Here is a 17,358-nt window from a genome sequence, read left to right as displayed (position 1 = left end):
TTTTTTGACAAAAATCAGCTGATAACTGTCAGAAATATTATAACATATTATTTAAAACATGTTATTATTTTAATTTTTGTAACATATTATTTTAAAAATTAATTAACAAATTAACGATTTAATCAGCTGATTTCAAAAAATATTAATAAAGCGAAAATTTGCTATTTAAATTTTAAAATAATTTTATGTTATACAAATTAAAATAATTGTATTTTGTCATTTTATTTGTTACAGGTAGCATTGCTGATAAGCTGCGCACGAGTTTGACTGCGAGTTTCACGAGTGTCGAACGGACGTTAATTCGTGCGATTGTAGTTTTCGCATCGTTATTTCTCATTGCGCAATGTACGGGAATCGCGTCGGTAGTGCCGTGTAAAGTGTCGGGCGATCGTAATTATTCGTGTTTTCGGGAGTGCTACCATGGACCAAGAGAGGTGGAGGAGGCCTGGAGGCATCGGGCGACTGCGGGGCAACTGTAAGGTATGCAAAATGAATATATAATATTTCTTTTAAGAAATACATAATGTTTGTTATATTTGTTTAAGTATCTCTATATATATATGTATTTTATTTGTTTTTACAGGTAAGCATTAGTAATAAGTAATAGGAGAGGAGGAGAAGGAGGCCCGGAGAGGCGTCGGGCGACACTGGGGCAGCCGTGAGGTAAGCAAAATAATTTTATAACATTTTTTTTAAGAAACATAATTTTTGTTTAAGTATCTCTCTCTCTCTCTCTCTCTCTCTCTCTCTATATATATATATATATATATATATATATATATATATTTTTTTTTTTTTATTTGTTACAGGTAGCATTGCTGATAAGCTGTGCGCGAGTTTGACTGCAAGATCCTCGAGTGTCGAACGGACGTTGATAGTTTTCGCATCGTTTTTTTTCATTGCGCAATGTACGCGAAATACGCGTGCGATTCACGCGTCGGGAGTGCCGTGTAAAGTGTCGGGCGATCGTAATTCGTGTTTTCGCGAGTGCTACCATGAACCAAGAGAGGAGGAGGAGGCCCAGGGAGGCATCGGGCGACAGCGAGGCAACTGTGAGGTATGCAAAATACCGAAAAACATTTTTTTCTAAATTGCATTAAGGCTCCTGGCTCCTTTCCGACCATGTCGAAATCGTGACGTCAGAGGCGAGAAAACACACGCTAAAATTTCTTAGATGCCATTTCGAAATAAAAAAATATTTCGATGAAACAGCACTTCAGATGGCTTTAGCACACTCTTAAAAAACCCCGAAAACTATCCTTTCCCCTTTATAATCAATCAACAGCTGTAAAATGTAATATTATGAAGCCCAGTCCGTCTGGTCTTTGCACATGCGCAGTCATTCCGCATGTCAAAGTCTGATATCTCGATCATTTTACAGATGTTGATTGATTATAAAGGGAAAAGGATAGTTTTCGGGGGTTTTTAAGAGTGTGCTAAAGCCATCTGAAGTGCTGTTTAATCGAAATATCTTTTCATTAAAAAATGGCATCTAAGAATTTTCAGCGTGTGCTTTTTCGCCTCTGACGTCACAATCCAATATGGCCGCGGTGAGCATCCAGGAGCCTTAAGATATTCGACCGTTTCCAGTCTTTCAAAACACTCTGTACACACACACACACCCACACACACATACACATGTATATATAATACTACATAATTTGAATATTTTGTTTTCAGATCAACGTGTATGCTGTGTACTACAACTCCGCTACTGCACGTATCGGTGAGTAAGACATTGTTTATTTTGAATTGGAAGTATTATAACATCCTTTTCTAAAAACGGCATGTTAAGTGCATTCTTAAGCATTGTTGCATCTTTTCCGCGATGCTTGACTGTCTCGATTCGCATTGTATTTTATTTTTAAGCCGCGGATCCCATACGGCGCACAATTATATTACGTATATTACACCAAAAAGTTTGTAGGCTGGTATGGTGATGGTACCATCATAATGTGCAGACAATGTACTGTTGAAATATGTAAACGAATAATTTTTGGCGCGTTTTAAAATACTGAAAATTAAAATTTTTAAGCCGCGGATCCCATACGGCGCGGATTCATTTTACGTTTATTAGACCAAAAACGTAGTACGCTGGTATGCTTATGGTACCAAAATAATCTGCAAACAATACACTATTGAAACTTATATACGATTAATTTTTGGCTCGTTTTAAAATATAGAAAACTAAATTTTTTAAGCCGCGGATTCCATACGGCGCACAATTATATTACGTATATTATACCAAAAAGTTTGTAGGCTGGTATGGTGATGGTACCATCATAATGTGCAGGCAATGTACTGTTGAAATATGTAAACGAATAATTTTTGGCGCGTTTTAAAGTACTGAAAATTAAATTTTTTAAGCCGCGGATCCCATACGGCGCCCAGTTATATTACGTATATTATATCAAAAAGTTTGTAGGCTGGTATGGTGATGATAGCATCATAATGTGCAGGCAATGTACTGTTGAAATATGTAAACGAATAATTTTTGGCGCGTTTTAAAATACTGAAAATTAACATTTTTAAGCCGCGGATCCCATACGGCACGGATTAATTTTACGTTTATTAGACCAAAAAGGTAGTACGCTGGTATGCTTATGGTACCAAAATAAACTGCAAACAATACACTATTGAAACTTATATACGATTAATTTTTGGCTCGTTTTAAAATATACAAAATTAAAATTTTTAAGCCGCGGATCCCATACGGCGCACAATTATATTACGTATATTACACCAAAAAGTTTGTAGGCTGGTATGGTGATGGTACCATCATAATGTGCAGGCAATATACTGTTGAAATATGTAAACGAATAATTTTTGGCGCGTTTTAAAATACTGAAAATTAAAATTTTTAAGCCGCGGATCCCATACGGCGCGGATTCATTTTACGTTTATTAGACCAAAAACGTAGTACGCTGGTATGCTTATGGTACCAAAATAATCTGCAAACAATACACTATTGAAACTTATATACGATTAATTTTTGGCTCGTTTTAAAATATAGAAAACTAAATTTTTTAAGCCGCGGATTCCATACGGCGCACAATTATATTACGTATATTATACCAAAAAGTTTGTAGGCTGGTATGGTGATGGTACCATCATAATGTGCAGGCAATGTACTGTTGAAATATGTAAACGAATAATTTTTGGCGCGTTTTAAAATACTGAAAATTAACATTTTTAAGCTGCGGATCCCATACTGCGCGGATTAATTTTACGTTTATTAGACCAAAAAGGTAGTACGCTGGTATGCTTATGGTACCAAAATAATCTGCAAACAATACACTATTGAAATATATAAACGATTAATTTTTGGCTCGCTTTAAACAATTGGAAATTAAAATTTTTAAATCGCGGACCCCTTACGGCGCGGATTCATTTTACGTATATTAGATCAAAAAGTTTGTAGGCTGGTATGCTGATGGTACCATCAAAATGTGCAGACAATGTACTGATAAAATATATGAAAGATTAATTTTTGGCTCGCTTTAAAATATTGAAAATTAATATTTTTAAACCGCGGACCCCATACGGCGCACAATTATCAGCTGTTTTCTGTCAAAAAATATTAATCGAGTTTAATGTACTATAACATTTTATTTAAAACATATTATTTTATAATTTCTATTACATACTATTATTTTAAAATTTAATTAGCAAATTAACGTTTTAATCAGTTGAATTTTGTAAAAAATATTAATAAAGCGTTAATTTGTTAATTAAATTTTAAAATAATAATATGTTAAAAATATTAAATAGTAATAAGTTATAAATAATATGTTATAATACTTTAAATTCGATTAATATTTTTTGACAGATATCAGCTGATAACTGTCAAAAATATTAATCGAGTTTAAAGTATTATAACATATTATTTAAAACATATTATTTGATTTAACATATTATTTAAAACATATTATTATATTTAATTTTATTTTGAACAAACTGTCACAACGCGAATCGAGGCAGCTAATCAGCGGAAAAGAGACAACGATACTTGCAAGAATCGACTTAACATGCCTTTTTTAAAAAGGGATTTATATATACTATATATCGTAGATATTCAATTATTGCGACAAAACGATGAAATATAATAGAACGATGTAAAATTTATGATCGTTTCGAATTTACAACATGAATAACATATTAATATTTATTTATTAATACTCATAAAAGGACGTAGACATACCAATATTATATTCTCTGTTAAAATTATTTATTTTATGTATATTCGCGTATGATATCAGATGTCTTCTTCTCTTGTTTCTAGAATTTTTTTCGCATATTTTCGACTTGTTTATTAGATAAAATCCGATTCGACAGTGCGTGACAGGTAATTTACCAGTGATCGATGACGAATAGATGTCATAACGTCACGATTGCCTTCATCGTCGGGATAGGCATCTCGGAATATAGTAATGGAATGCTATACGTCTAGTATTAATGGTCCATGTGTAACACGGAGAATTTCGGAGTATCGATATTCTCTCGGTGACTGCATTAACGGAAGTAGCGTCGGCTGATCAATACGGTTACAATCACTGACACATTTTGCAGCGATCAATCGTTTGCATAAAAAGTGTATTGTTACATTATTTAAATGTTTTCCGTAGAAAATGTCAATCTCAATCAAAAGCGTCTCTCTTTCTCCCTCTCTCTCTCTCTCTCTCTTTCTCTCCCCTTTTTCCCCTTTCTCGTTGGAAATATTTTTCGTTATATTTTGCCAAAACTTTTTGTATTGGTTTTGAATCTAACAAGAGAACACACTCAGATGTGATACGAATTTCTTGTCCCAACTGATATATTTATAGAAAATTGAGAGAAAGAAATATAAGATCATATTTTTTTTATAAATATTGATAGAGGGTTTAAGGGGATAAAATGTATTTTTACAAAATCTTCAGCGACACTAACTTATATTTCTACAATAAATATTTATTAAATTATTTTATATTTTTTATTCTCCATATAGATTCCATATATATCAGTTTGAATATAAATGCTTCAAAAATAAATTGTAAGTGCTTGTACGTTCTCGTAAATTTTAATGAGTTACGAGCTTTTAAAATTATATGCTATTTATAATTATATCGATTAATATATAAGAGACAGCTAGATTTTGCATGAAACACACTTTGACGTATATTGACTGAAACGTCTTTAGAAAGATAATTGGAAAGCTCTTATAAGTCTTTTATAAGAGCTTTCAATTACATATAATTCATGTAAATAACTCATGACGTAAATCGGATCCCATATTATCGCAAAATAATTGTATCGATTTCACAAAATAGTCAGCTTCGACGATATCGGCAAAACGCATGAGCTAGTAAATGCCACGTATACAACCGTCTGATAAATGTTTCGTATAGGTATATACGTGCTGAGTTGTGACTACTCGTGCATACATATCGCGAATATCACATTCACGCTCCACACGTTTAGTTTTATGCATTGTACGCAGTCTCGAGTCTCTCTATCCTGACTTCTCTCTTATTCACCACGCCTTTCCTTCTTCCGTCATTCTCTTTCACGACCGGAATCGAGTCGACAATATTTGAAGCGCGCCAGTCCGTAATCCCCAAGTTAAAATGCTTCCAAAGCGGATGTTTTGTGCTTTTCTTCTTTTTTTTTTTTTTCTATGAATAGTTCATCCTCGCGCTTCTTTACGTGTAACGCCGTTCGTCCCTTTTGCGATTTCCTACACTACACCAATTGTATCAATCATAAAGGTGAAAGTAAAATTGCTGCTATTTAACAAGCTCGCAATTCAATCTTGAGTTGAATGTCGACATTACGATTTATAGCTAATATTACCAAGTGTGTACAATATTAAATAAAAAAGGGGACGACCAGCACAGACGTGTGATAAAAGAGGCAAATAATCTTAGTAATACAACAGTATTTCTCGAAAGTAGCTCTTAGTAGCGATGATGAAAAATAGAAATTGCGATATCAATTTTAATACATAATATCAGAACTATTTATACGAAGAAGACTATAATCTCCAGCCACGCGTGGTTAATCATTATCGGCATTATTACATGTCTGCATGTAGTTATAGACATAGTATAAGATATTTGAGTCAGTAAAATGCATTGTGAGAACGAAATGAAACGAATGACAACGATATTTTTAAAGCGCTCTTTTCCGGCTCTTGTTATACCCTATTTGTGACATAACAGCCATTGTTTGTATTCTCTCGCGGAATAAAAAGCTTATATCAACGTATGACAGTATAGCGCATGCCTTGATGTCTGAAGAGAACATTGCTCTGCTATCATGCGCGAATGCATTTCTTATTGATAATTATGGATAATTATGAAAAACTATTTAGATGGTACCGCTCTACCTAACTATAATGTCGTTTTAACAGAGCGATTAGATCGAAATAAACAACGTAGATATCTCGTGCTACACAAAGTTTTCCGTATTTAGAATCTGTTGATTGTCAGCACATGTTAATATAATCAATTCCTAATGGCATTAGGTCCTAGTTAATTGCTCAATAGTCTACGCGTCGAAGTCGTACTTTATGCCTGAAATAGACGGAAATAGTTTCGCACATACACGCAAGAGAATCATTGAATCGATTTTCTTCATTTTTCTTTTCATTTCTTGCATATCTTAAATTATGATGCAAAACGTTTATATATATTTATATATGTGTGTATATATTTATGTATTATATAACATCAGATTTTTTTAATACTAGAACAATACAAGCGCGGGCTACGAGCGCGTCATTTCTTGATTTTATGTGTAAAAGAATGATATTTTTATATAAAGTTTGTTTAAACTTGGTTAATATTTTTTGAAAGAAATCAGCTGATTAAAGTGTTAATTTTCTAATTAAATTTTAAAATAAAAATGTTACAAAAATTAAAATAATAATGTTACAAATAATATGTTATAAGGTATAATACTTTAAACTCGAATATTTTTTTGACAGAAATCAGCTGATAACTGTCAAAAATATTAATCGCGTTTAAAGAATTATGACATATTATTAAAACATATTACTATTTTAAATTTTATAACATATTCTTATTTTAAACATTAATTAGCAAATTAACGCTTTAATCAGCTGATTTTTGTCAAAAAATATTAATATAGCGTTAATTTGCTAATTAAATTTTAAAATAATAATATGTTACAAAATGTAAAATAGTGATATGTTGTAAATAATATGTTATAATGCCTTATCTGCGATTAATATTTTATGACAGAAATCAGTTGATATCTGTCAAAAATATTAATCGAGTTCAAAGAATTATGAAATATTATTTAAAACATATCATTATCTTAATTTTTATAACATATTATTATTTTAAAATTTAATTAGCAAATTAACGTTTTATTAATATTTTTTTAAATCAGCTGATTAAATCGTTAATTTGTTAATTAATTTTTAAAATAATATGTTACAAAAATTAAAATAATAACATGTTTTAAATAATATGTTATAATATTTTTGACAGTTATCAGCTGATTTTTGTCAAAAAATATTAATCAAGAATAAGGTATTATAACATATTATTTACAACATATTACTATTTTATATTTTATAACATATTATTTTAAAATTTAATTAGCAAATTAACGTTTTATTAATATTTTCTGACAAAAATCAGTTGATTATAACGTTAATTAATTTTTAAAATAAGAATATGTTATAAAATTTAAAATAATTATATATTTTGAATAATATGTCATAATTTTTTTTAGAAAGTGACTTTTAAAGAAATCAGACATTTTTTACTAATTCAATAACACATCTCTGAAAAATTAAACACAATTAAATATACATGATTACTTTTTTTATTATTGTAAAGATTTTCAATTTTTTCATATATATTTTACATATTTTTCTTAATGATTCTTTAACTACTTTTTTTATCTGAATAAAATATAACGATGTTTAATTCGATCTTTAATTAATTTCGTGATCTTTATTCTTTTTTAATAATCTCGTTATCTCTCGACGGATTTTTTTAATTCTTAAATGTATAAATGGACTTTATATTTCACGGAAAGCACGTGTTTGTTATTTTGTATGTGACGCGATATTTACGCACATGCGAACATCGCAGAGCGCGAGTTCCGATCGCTTTCTCAGTAGTACGAGTCAGCGACGCGACTGACTGCTCACGCGTCTCGCGCGAACGTGATTTACTACTTGTTAAGGCTCGGCGTAAAGCGCGACATAACTACTTGCCGGCGCGGCGCATTACCCGCGTAAAGTTGTCGGGCGTATATAGCGAAGTTCTCTGAAGAAGTTTCACGAATCTGTCACGCTGACTAAAAGGAAATAGAGATGGCGAAATTAATTAAAGAACAAATTAAATATCTTTATTTGACAACATGCAAAATTCCTTATCTCGATGATACCGATATCGGCCGATCGGTGTAACCTTATTCCACGGCGGCATTTACAGAGACTCTGGATACTAGACGTTGCGTGTCCCTCGGCTCGTTCAACCCCGCATTTACGACCCTTTATCACGCTAACGAGGAAACAGTTTGCACATGCATCCTAATGAGAACCGATTTTCCATCCGTAATACCAATGCTCGGAGTATCTCGAATTGGTAATATCGGGAAAGCTTAGACGTTTGCGCGATATATTCTATTTATATATTTCGCGTGTTATTTGGAGAATAAAATTTTATTTGCCACATGTATTTGCATTATGTATTATACGGAATCGAAAGCAACTTTTCGTTCATTCGAGCACATAAATTGAATCGTGCCGGCGGCAATTTTAGTATCTTTTTATAGCTACTTCATGATAGCGACGGGATAGCATTTATTCGAAATAACTAGAGAGAGGGAGAAAGAGAGAGAAAAAAAGAAAGAAAGAGAGAGAACGAGAGAGATTGCCATCGCCTCGTAAAGTAATCACGAATGGCGGTGTAGACAGTTATCAGGCTTAGGCATCTACAATGAGATTAATCTCCTCTTTCCCTTTCTCGGTTGCAATCGTGTGAAAACGAATCCCGCGACGTGCATTCGCTCCGGAAACTCAGGCGAAGACCTCGAATAACATCTTTAATTAGGATCATTCAAGTTGCATAGGTACAAAGCGTAATCTGCAAGCTTTGAAATCGATCGTAACTTTAATATTCAATCTTTTCACATTAGAAAAATACCGAATTGAATATTCTTGATGAATATTTTTGATCGTGCGAAAGCAATTCTCGTTACAAAGTACCGTGCAAATGAAAAGAGAAGGGGCGCGGTATTTCCAACCCCTCGAAATCCGAATTATCGCGGGGACCGGGGTCTCCATAGTCTGCAACGATTTTCGAAGACGTTGCACTCCCGGAACGAGGCGAACGCATCGTCGAGAAAGATAGCTCTGGAGAGAGGAGCCTCGAAGCTCCGATGGCGGAGAGGGATATATCGCAGAGAGAGAACCGGCGTGAGCGGCTTGCACCCGTGAAGTGAGGGGGGTAGGTCGTCTCGGCGGTCTCGCCGGAACGACAATCGGGTGGTTCCGACTTTGCTCGGGTCTGGCCGGCTTTATCATCCCCTTTACCGGCGCCGGCGCTATATCATCCCTTTGACGTAGCAAGATGGCGGCGGCGTGTCGGAGGCGTCTCCGTTCGCACAGTGCTCGATGTCGAGCAGTCCGCGTACGTTCGCAACAACGTTTCAACAGATTAACGCGGCGGCTACGGCAGATCGAGCGGCGGATCGCACGCGACCGCGGCACCGCGCTTCCGTTACGCGGGTGAGACACGGTTCCTGCTTTCCGGTAACGCTATGTCGCACGTTACTGTCCCTCTATAACGAAGAAGTGCAGCGTGCGGGTTACGCGACCGCGATCGACGCGGAAGCGGTGTGAAGAGCGAGCGGTGCCCGGAGCGAGAGAAAGAAAGAGAGAGAGGGAAAGAGAGGAGAGAGGAAGCGGTGTACGGATACTATATTGTGCGTTCGGGGTACGCGGGTATAATCTCCGAGAGTTCTTACGCGGTGCCGCGTGCTTCTTCCGATCTTCGGCCCCTTCATCCCCCTTCTCCTCCCTTTCCTTCTTCTCTCTCTTTCTCTTTCTCTCTCTCTCTTTACCCATCTTTCGCTCCAAATTCGTCCGAGCGCGGTCATCCCCGTTTTTCTTTCCGCTTATTTCACCTGTCCCTTTTTGTTTTTGCTCCCTTCTGTCATTCTGCTCTCTTCGTCCTCTCTCTGTCTTTCGGCCTGGCGTTCCTTCGCGGTACCGTGGTGAAATGCGCGTGACCGGTCGCGCCTCGGAGCGACGGCGACGACGTGCCTGGCGTCGTTGGTGGTGCACGTTCCCCTGACAAGCACGAGAGACGCGCGACGGCACATCCCCTGCAGCCCTCGCTACTATGATAATAACGAGAAGCGCGGTGACGGCGGCGGCGACGACGGTGACGACGACGACGACGACGACGGCGGCACGGTGGGCGCTCCTCCTGAAGCGAGAAACCCTCGGCCGAATTTACCACAAGGTTGACGGACAACGGCGACGATCAACGAGGACGGTCCTGGGTAGCGACGACGCTCTCTCGGCGATGTTGTCTCGGGATCGCGGTCGTCGCGCGGTACGTCATCACGGGAACGACATCAGGATCAGCAGCAGCTGCAGAGTAATCGCGTTGGCGCTGCCATACTACTACTATTATCATTACCGCTATTATTGCCAGTGTCATTATTGCGATAACGTAGCCGCGTTGCACGTCGACGACGAGGACGATAATCTGGTACGAGCGGGAATCCCGAAGACGCAGCTGAATATAGCGGACAATAGCGAGGCATCGGTGATAGCGAACAGTGACGATCGCCTTCTTCTCAATCGCCAGAATGGACTGCGTTGTTGCGCGTGACCAAGTGCCTCGCTACTACTACTCGCCGAGTACTCGACGATACGCACCATGACATGTAGTGCGATGATGATGATTATTAATGCGGCGAGGTGCGAACGATAATCCGCGAAATAATCCATCTTTCGCGACTCGGTAAACGAACCGATACCGAGTCAATCGGTAATAATATAACGTGTATTACAGTCATTTTTTCTCTATCTCCGCGCCGATCGATCGTCATCGCGCCGGTATATACAGAGAGAAAACAGTGTTACAAACGAGCACGTAGGAACTCGTGTCACGTACGGTCATCGGCCAGTGTACACACAGTGGGAGTGGGCAGGAAGGGGGTGGATCGGGGTATAGGAGAGGAACGGAGAGAAGGAGCCAGGTCGCCCGTCGATCCAGATAAGCCGTGTAAACGCGATAAGGTATACGGACGAACACTTCGTCATGATCGTATAGCGGTTAACCTGTGTGACAGACTGTAAACAAAATTTTACAATTGCTTTGTGTACAACAATAAGTTAACGAAAATACAGAGAGAGAGAGACAGAGAGGAAGAAAAATAGCGGAAAAAACGGGTCGCCGTGTTGAGCTTACCGCAAGCTTTCAATTCGTGTGTAACCAGCGCATACATCGCGACCACTTGACACGCGCGTATTATATATATATATATATATATATACACACACACACACACACATACATTATATATATATATGTATATGCATGCACACACGTATCCCGCGTTCGTATTTCGTACGTGATAGAGGCGCACAGTGAACAGAAACAGAGAGATAGGGAGGAAAAAGAGAGTGAGAGAAAAAAAGAAAGAGGGAGAAAGAAAAAGAGGTTTATTAGTATATTAGGTATATATGCGGCGCGTAATAGCCTGCATATCGTATACGAAAAAAAGTGTATAAGTCTACGAACCGGCGTTTTTTTCATCGCAGCATCGCTCTGGTACGGATCTCTTCATCTGGTGCACCGTTCGGCCGATTAAGGACAACTCGAGAGATTGAGCCGAGAGATTGACTAATCGAGGATCCTCCGACCATGTCGCTGCTCAGCGTAACGGGTGAGTGGTCTTTCTTGTACTGCTTTTCTCTGATTGAATGATTTATCAAACTCTCCATAAAACAACATGTACATATAATTATCGAAATTAATGAATGAAATATTTGCCACTCGATCTATAGTTGAAACGAAACAACTTGAGCCTCATTAAATCATTTTAATCTTTTTCCCATTTTAAGCCTTCTAAATTTAGATCCCCTTCGGGGATTATTATTATAATTTTAGATTTATCAGCTATTAGTACAAATCCGAGTCGAATTTTTACCTATTACTTTCAATCTCAATTTTCTCACGTTTATAATTTATGATATTTTCCTTAAACTTTATTTTTTATTTTTTTTATATAAAAATTGAATTTTTATTTTGTATCTCAAATAGGCTGCAAACAAAGTTTCCTATTTAGTGGCTTAGAAGAAGAGCTTTCGACAAAACTACAAATTAAATATGTATAGTTTCAAAAGAAAGCGAGCTAACAATTTAAAATATTAAAGTAGATGTTAGATTCAAAACCGAGATTGAAAATAGAAGAATATTTTTGACTCGGAAATACTCTATTCTTTTGAAAATTAATTTTCTTTCTTTTTAAACAACTCTATTTTGAAAGAGTAACATTTAATTCATAAAAAAGAATTAAATAAGTGCCGAGACTCTTGAGAATGCAGACTGCGATTAAGAGTAACGGCGCGTGAAATTTGTGAAATTAAAAAATCTCACATTCCGGAGCGACAAAATGAGCGATATAGGATTATTAAATTCTCGTACAAAAAAGAAAAACACGGCGGCTGGCTCAAAACCGTTCCGACTTCTTTACTAGGTTTTCGGCGGAGAGATAAAAACTTTCTTTTTGTGTTGGAAAAGTTTAAAGAGGATTTCCAGGCCTTTTCCGGATTTGCGTGCCGCGAGGAAAAAAAAAAGAAGAGAGAAACTCCGGACAACTTCCGCGCGCGGTATCAATCATTGTTGCATCCCGCTGAGGATAGACGCGTTAGAGGGGGGCGAGATACTAGACGCGTGATGTAATTAGTGCTAATGAAATCGCTAATTGCGTTAATTGGATAGGCGGTCTGCGGTGGCGTGCCGCCATGTGACGGGCATTAGTATCACGAAAAGAAAAAGAAATTCTCATTTACATTTCCCATCGCTGCTGCACCATATCACCGGACGAGACGGCGATGCACTCAATTTTCAGCTATACCGTAGAGAAATTACAATGCATTGCAGTAACAGCTGCTCCTGTTGCTGGATTATAATCTAACAGCACGACAACGCGACTGCACTGCAAATCGATCGACTGCTTTTACACTTATCGTATATCTCCCGTTCTCATTGTCTCGTGTGCGTCTCGCTCGATTATCGACTTAGAAGCGTGATTTATACAGCGTCTTGCGTTTCGCGACACACATATACACACAACTGCTGAATGCGGACGTACCTGGAATCGATATCGAAATGTTGCGATAGTATATATTCTCGTAACTGTAACTTGATTTTGTGATGGATGCAGGACGGTTATATCCGTCATGACTTAATGCCTCTATATATCTGCTGTTCTAAACGAAAAATATAAGATGCGGCTGGCCAAGAAATATGATCGTGCATAAAGCGATTTCTCGGATGCGAATGCTCACTGTTCCGTGAGTAGACGCCCGCGCGATATTATGATCTGACTTGACATTGTGACATAATTCAGCGTCCGCGAAAGGACCATCCGGATATATATACGTGGAAATTTCGCACATTTTTATTTATATCGTCCTTGCATTTTTTAATGTTAGAATTATTTTCGTCCAATTTTTTTAAAATTACAATTTCCCGATATCTTGATGATTTCTAATTTCTGAGACATTAACGTTTAAGAGCGTTAACAATTGTCAAATTTTTTTTTGCATTTTTTTTTCTAAATATTAATGATAGTAATATGTTGTCGGTTTTAAGGAATGTCGATATGTAAATCGATACTTTATTATAACGTCGCGCGATAAGCTCTCAGATGCTCTCTCGCTTGATATATATTTCCGGCAGATCTAAAACATGACATGCGAAACGACATCGTGATACCTATCCTTTCTGATATTACATTCCGCAAGCTTTCACATACTTGTTCACGCATGAAATCTGGATGAAAAGATACACTCTCGAGTTTCTACTTTTTCTCACACATTTCACATATAAACAAAGTATGCGGGAGAAATAGTCGACACCGTCTAGACGAGAAGACTGGTGGGAGAGAGGGAGACAACCTAAAAATATATCGGTTGACAATAACGAGAAATAATGTTGGTCGCTGCAGTCTCTCGCTATCTCTCCATCAGCAAGTTCATCCCGCGTGTGGTCATAAATATCATCAGCAAGTCGACGACTTGTGCGCATACGTACGGCGCGTACACGCGACAGTAGGGTAAGGGACAGAGGCAATATCCGACTGTGGTAGGTTCAGGTGGTAGGTTTCTTCCAGGCCGCGTTCGTGTACATACACGCCAGGTGTACCTGGTCCCGTATATCAAAGCGAGCGAGCAAACGCGAGGATCGTCCATGACTATGAGACACGGAGAGCATAGTGCAACGGTTGACCCCGGTGTACGCGGGGTCATTCCCTCCTTCAGCCACCGCTCGGTTCGACCCCACTCGCCGCCCGCCATCGCGTTCCTAGCGCAGCTTTTTTGCCGTCCCGTTTCCTTCTTCACCCCCTTTTCTCTGCTATCCACCACCGCCTCTTTCGTCCTCTGTCTTCGTCTTCCGCGGCTCGCCACTATCAAGCAAAACTACCACGCGCGATTCACCCTCGTCTCTATCTCTCTCTCTCTCTCTCTCTCTCTCTCTCTCTCTCTCTCTCTCTCTCTCTCTCTCTCTCTCTCTCTCTCTCTCTCACCCTGCTCTTCGGGTAAACGACGAGCAGCGATGTATCTACCAGGTGGTACGACCTATGTAAATCTTCCGCATTATATACTACACGGCTGAACCAACTTGAATTTTCCCCTGTCTGCGAGTCGAGGGACTCGTGTTAAGCCTGGGGAAAACCTGACGCTGTTGTTACCCTGGCGATTTGATATTCGTTAGTTTCTTCGTGCTTCTACACTCGTGGGACGTAGGGCGAATTACAAAGTACTCTGAGCGAGACGTATCGTTAAGAAGAAGGCGGCAATTTGCACGCGGAAGTCGCGATCAACCCGCGAATCGGCAACTCGAGCCGCGCCGTGGCTCTGATTAAAGTGAACTTTACGCTTTTGCATACGGTTGAGATTTATCTCTCTCCTTAATTTCAGATTTAGATCCTCACCCAGCGGTTTGATTAAAACGATTCTTTCCGCGTTCCGAAATTACCTCTCGAGGATAAATGCGAACCTCGAGTATTCGCGGGTCGAGATACGTGTGTGTGTGTAGACATTTCTAAAATATTTGTATAATAATTTAAAAGAGACATACATATATATGTGCGCACTTCAACCATGTAAATATGTTGATAGGAATGTAAATTCTCTTTGGGAAAAGAAAAATTCCGGGAACATTTTCATAATACACGTAAGAGAAAAAGCGTCGTCGTAAAAACTACAATGACATAGCATGGGGTAAGAAGCGATAGCGTAAAAGCAAGTGGAAGTCTGCAAGGAGTAAGAAGTGATTGAAGAGTACCATTACATGAAAAGGAAACTCTTTCGCTCCTCAAGCTCAATCCACTCAGACTCTCTTTATACTTATGATCGTCTTTGCACTACCGCCAGCAATCAGTTCCCATTTTTTGCATGTGTCTTCTTGATTTTTTTAAAGAGCTTGCCATTCGAAATATTACGGCTCGCTTCTGCGTCCCTCGTGATCTGAAGAGAAGGAGAGAAAACAAAGCGGAAAGAAAAGCTCGGACGTATTTGTCTGCAATAACAAGACTAATTCGAGATCGTCGCGCGTGCATTGTAAAAAATGTATCCGAAATTCGAGAGGATTTTCTTTAGCGAGATGATTTTCTCGCACGTGCGCACGGCATTGTCATTGTAAATTTCTTCCTAGTATTTTTCCCGTCAGCGAAAATATAACACTTTCAATGGCGGACGTTTCTGACAGAGACCTACTTTCTTTCTATCGTTCTCTTGTCGTTCGCTCATTCGCTCGCGTTCGCATAGGGCTACATACATATATTCGCGCTTTCATCGTCATGACGCCGGAAATGTGTCATCGTTAATGGAGATGAAACGCTCGCAATAACGACGGCAATCCGTTCCGTCCGCGTTAACGACCGTGCGGACATTTATTTTCGCGCGTTGTCGCTGCTGCAAAATCGCGCTGCTGTTTGAAGAAGCGGAATTTCTTTCTATAGAAATATAAAGATCCGAAAGAAATCACGCTTTGGCACGTATCGCTTGTCTCGCACAAAGTTTTTTCCTCGACATTATTTCATATAATATTGGTATTTCCACAACTGCGATTATTTCGATTTACGGAATGCGAAAATAATAAAAACCGGTTTTATTAATTTATTATACGGTAATTTTTGAGAGAGCTGAGTGTGACTTTTCTTAAAATAACTTTTTTAGTACCTTTTACAAATAACGTAGGAATTTTTTGGTCCTAGATTTTTATCACATTCTATAAATAGCTCTTCTCTGAATCTTTATAAATTATAAATTCAAGTACGTAAGAAAATATATATATATATATATATGTGTGAATAATAATATACCTTGTATGTATGGAAGACAGTTGTGTGTTCGCGCGGGGTAAAAATTTTCATCGGAGAAAAATTTCCGTGGAATACTGATTCCGAAAACGGTGAAAATGACTATCCGCGTTACGTTGCATTACCTCGCCCCTTCGATCTTCTTGAATGAGAATTTTCGGTGGACGATTTTGCGGTAGTCCAGCGCACTTTAAGTTGCACACGTGTGCATCTGTTCTTCGTATATATGCGTCCGTGTAGTTTTCCCGAGGAGAAGAGAAGGAGGAATCAGACGTTATCAGACACGGAAACCATCCCCGTTGCCATTCGTAAACGAAGGGTTGATCTTATCCACGTTCGGAAACGAGATTCTCCGAGCTTTTCCTCGGAGAGATCAGCATCTCCTAAAATATTTTACTTATTTCCGTTCATACACCATGTAACACGAATGTTTGCATGTATAGTATAACAACTGCTATGTATCTTTTTCTGTATAGATAGATACTTTTAAAGTAAGAAAAGAATGACCATCGTTCATGCATCAAGGAACTTTTATAAATTATATATGTAATATGATTCTATATATGGACTATAAGAAGGGGGTGTTAGTATCAATTTCTAAGCATTCTCACGAGGAAAATAGGATACACGGCGTAAGAAATGTAACTTGCTCGGAGCAAAAATTTTCTTTATTGTGTCGGTATTTCAAGTAGAACGAAGTACAGTAACCGCTGAAACTTGGCCATCGCTTGAGACTGCGAACACCAAAGCAAAGTCACTTTGCACGCTGTA

At 38.0% G+C, this 17,358-nt stretch overlaps 1 protein-coding gene across 2 annotated transcripts in view; it reads left to right on the top strand.

Moving 5' to 3' along the window:
* Nucleotides 1–17,358, top strand: part of LOC145944390 (uncharacterized) — a 54,264-nt gene that overhangs the window by 4,108 nt on the left and 32,798 nt on the right. Inside the window, exons 2-6 of one of the 2 annotated variants that reach the window (XM_083052686.1) lie at nt 235–480; nt 584–663; nt 810–1,057; nt 1,681–1,726; nt 11,798–11,922. In XM_083052686.1, coding sequence (XP_082908812.1) covers nt 996–1,057; nt 1,681–1,726; nt 11,798–11,866 — 177 coding nt within the window. In that variant the 5' untranslated portion in view covers nt 235–480; nt 584–663; nt 810–995 and the 3' untranslated portion in view covers nt 11,867–11,922. Of the gene's footprint in view, nt 1–234; nt 481–583; nt 664–809; nt 1,058–1,680; nt 1,727–9,571; nt 11,923–17,358 lie in introns of those variants that run through there. The other variant, XM_083052685.1, reaches the window with a different exon arrangement.

Source organism: Prenolepis imparis, unplaced genomic scaffold (genome assembly GCF_030444845.1).
Source record: "Prenolepis imparis isolate NDT839.2.m4 unplaced genomic scaffold, iyPreImpa1.0 SCAF_13, whole genome shotgun sequence".
In the NCBI taxonomy this organism is placed as follows: domain Eukaryota; kingdom Metazoa; phylum Arthropoda; class Insecta; order Hymenoptera; family Formicidae; genus Prenolepis; species Prenolepis imparis.
Note: the sequence above shows the minus strand (reverse complement) of the source record. Positions and strands in the feature narration are given on the sequence as shown.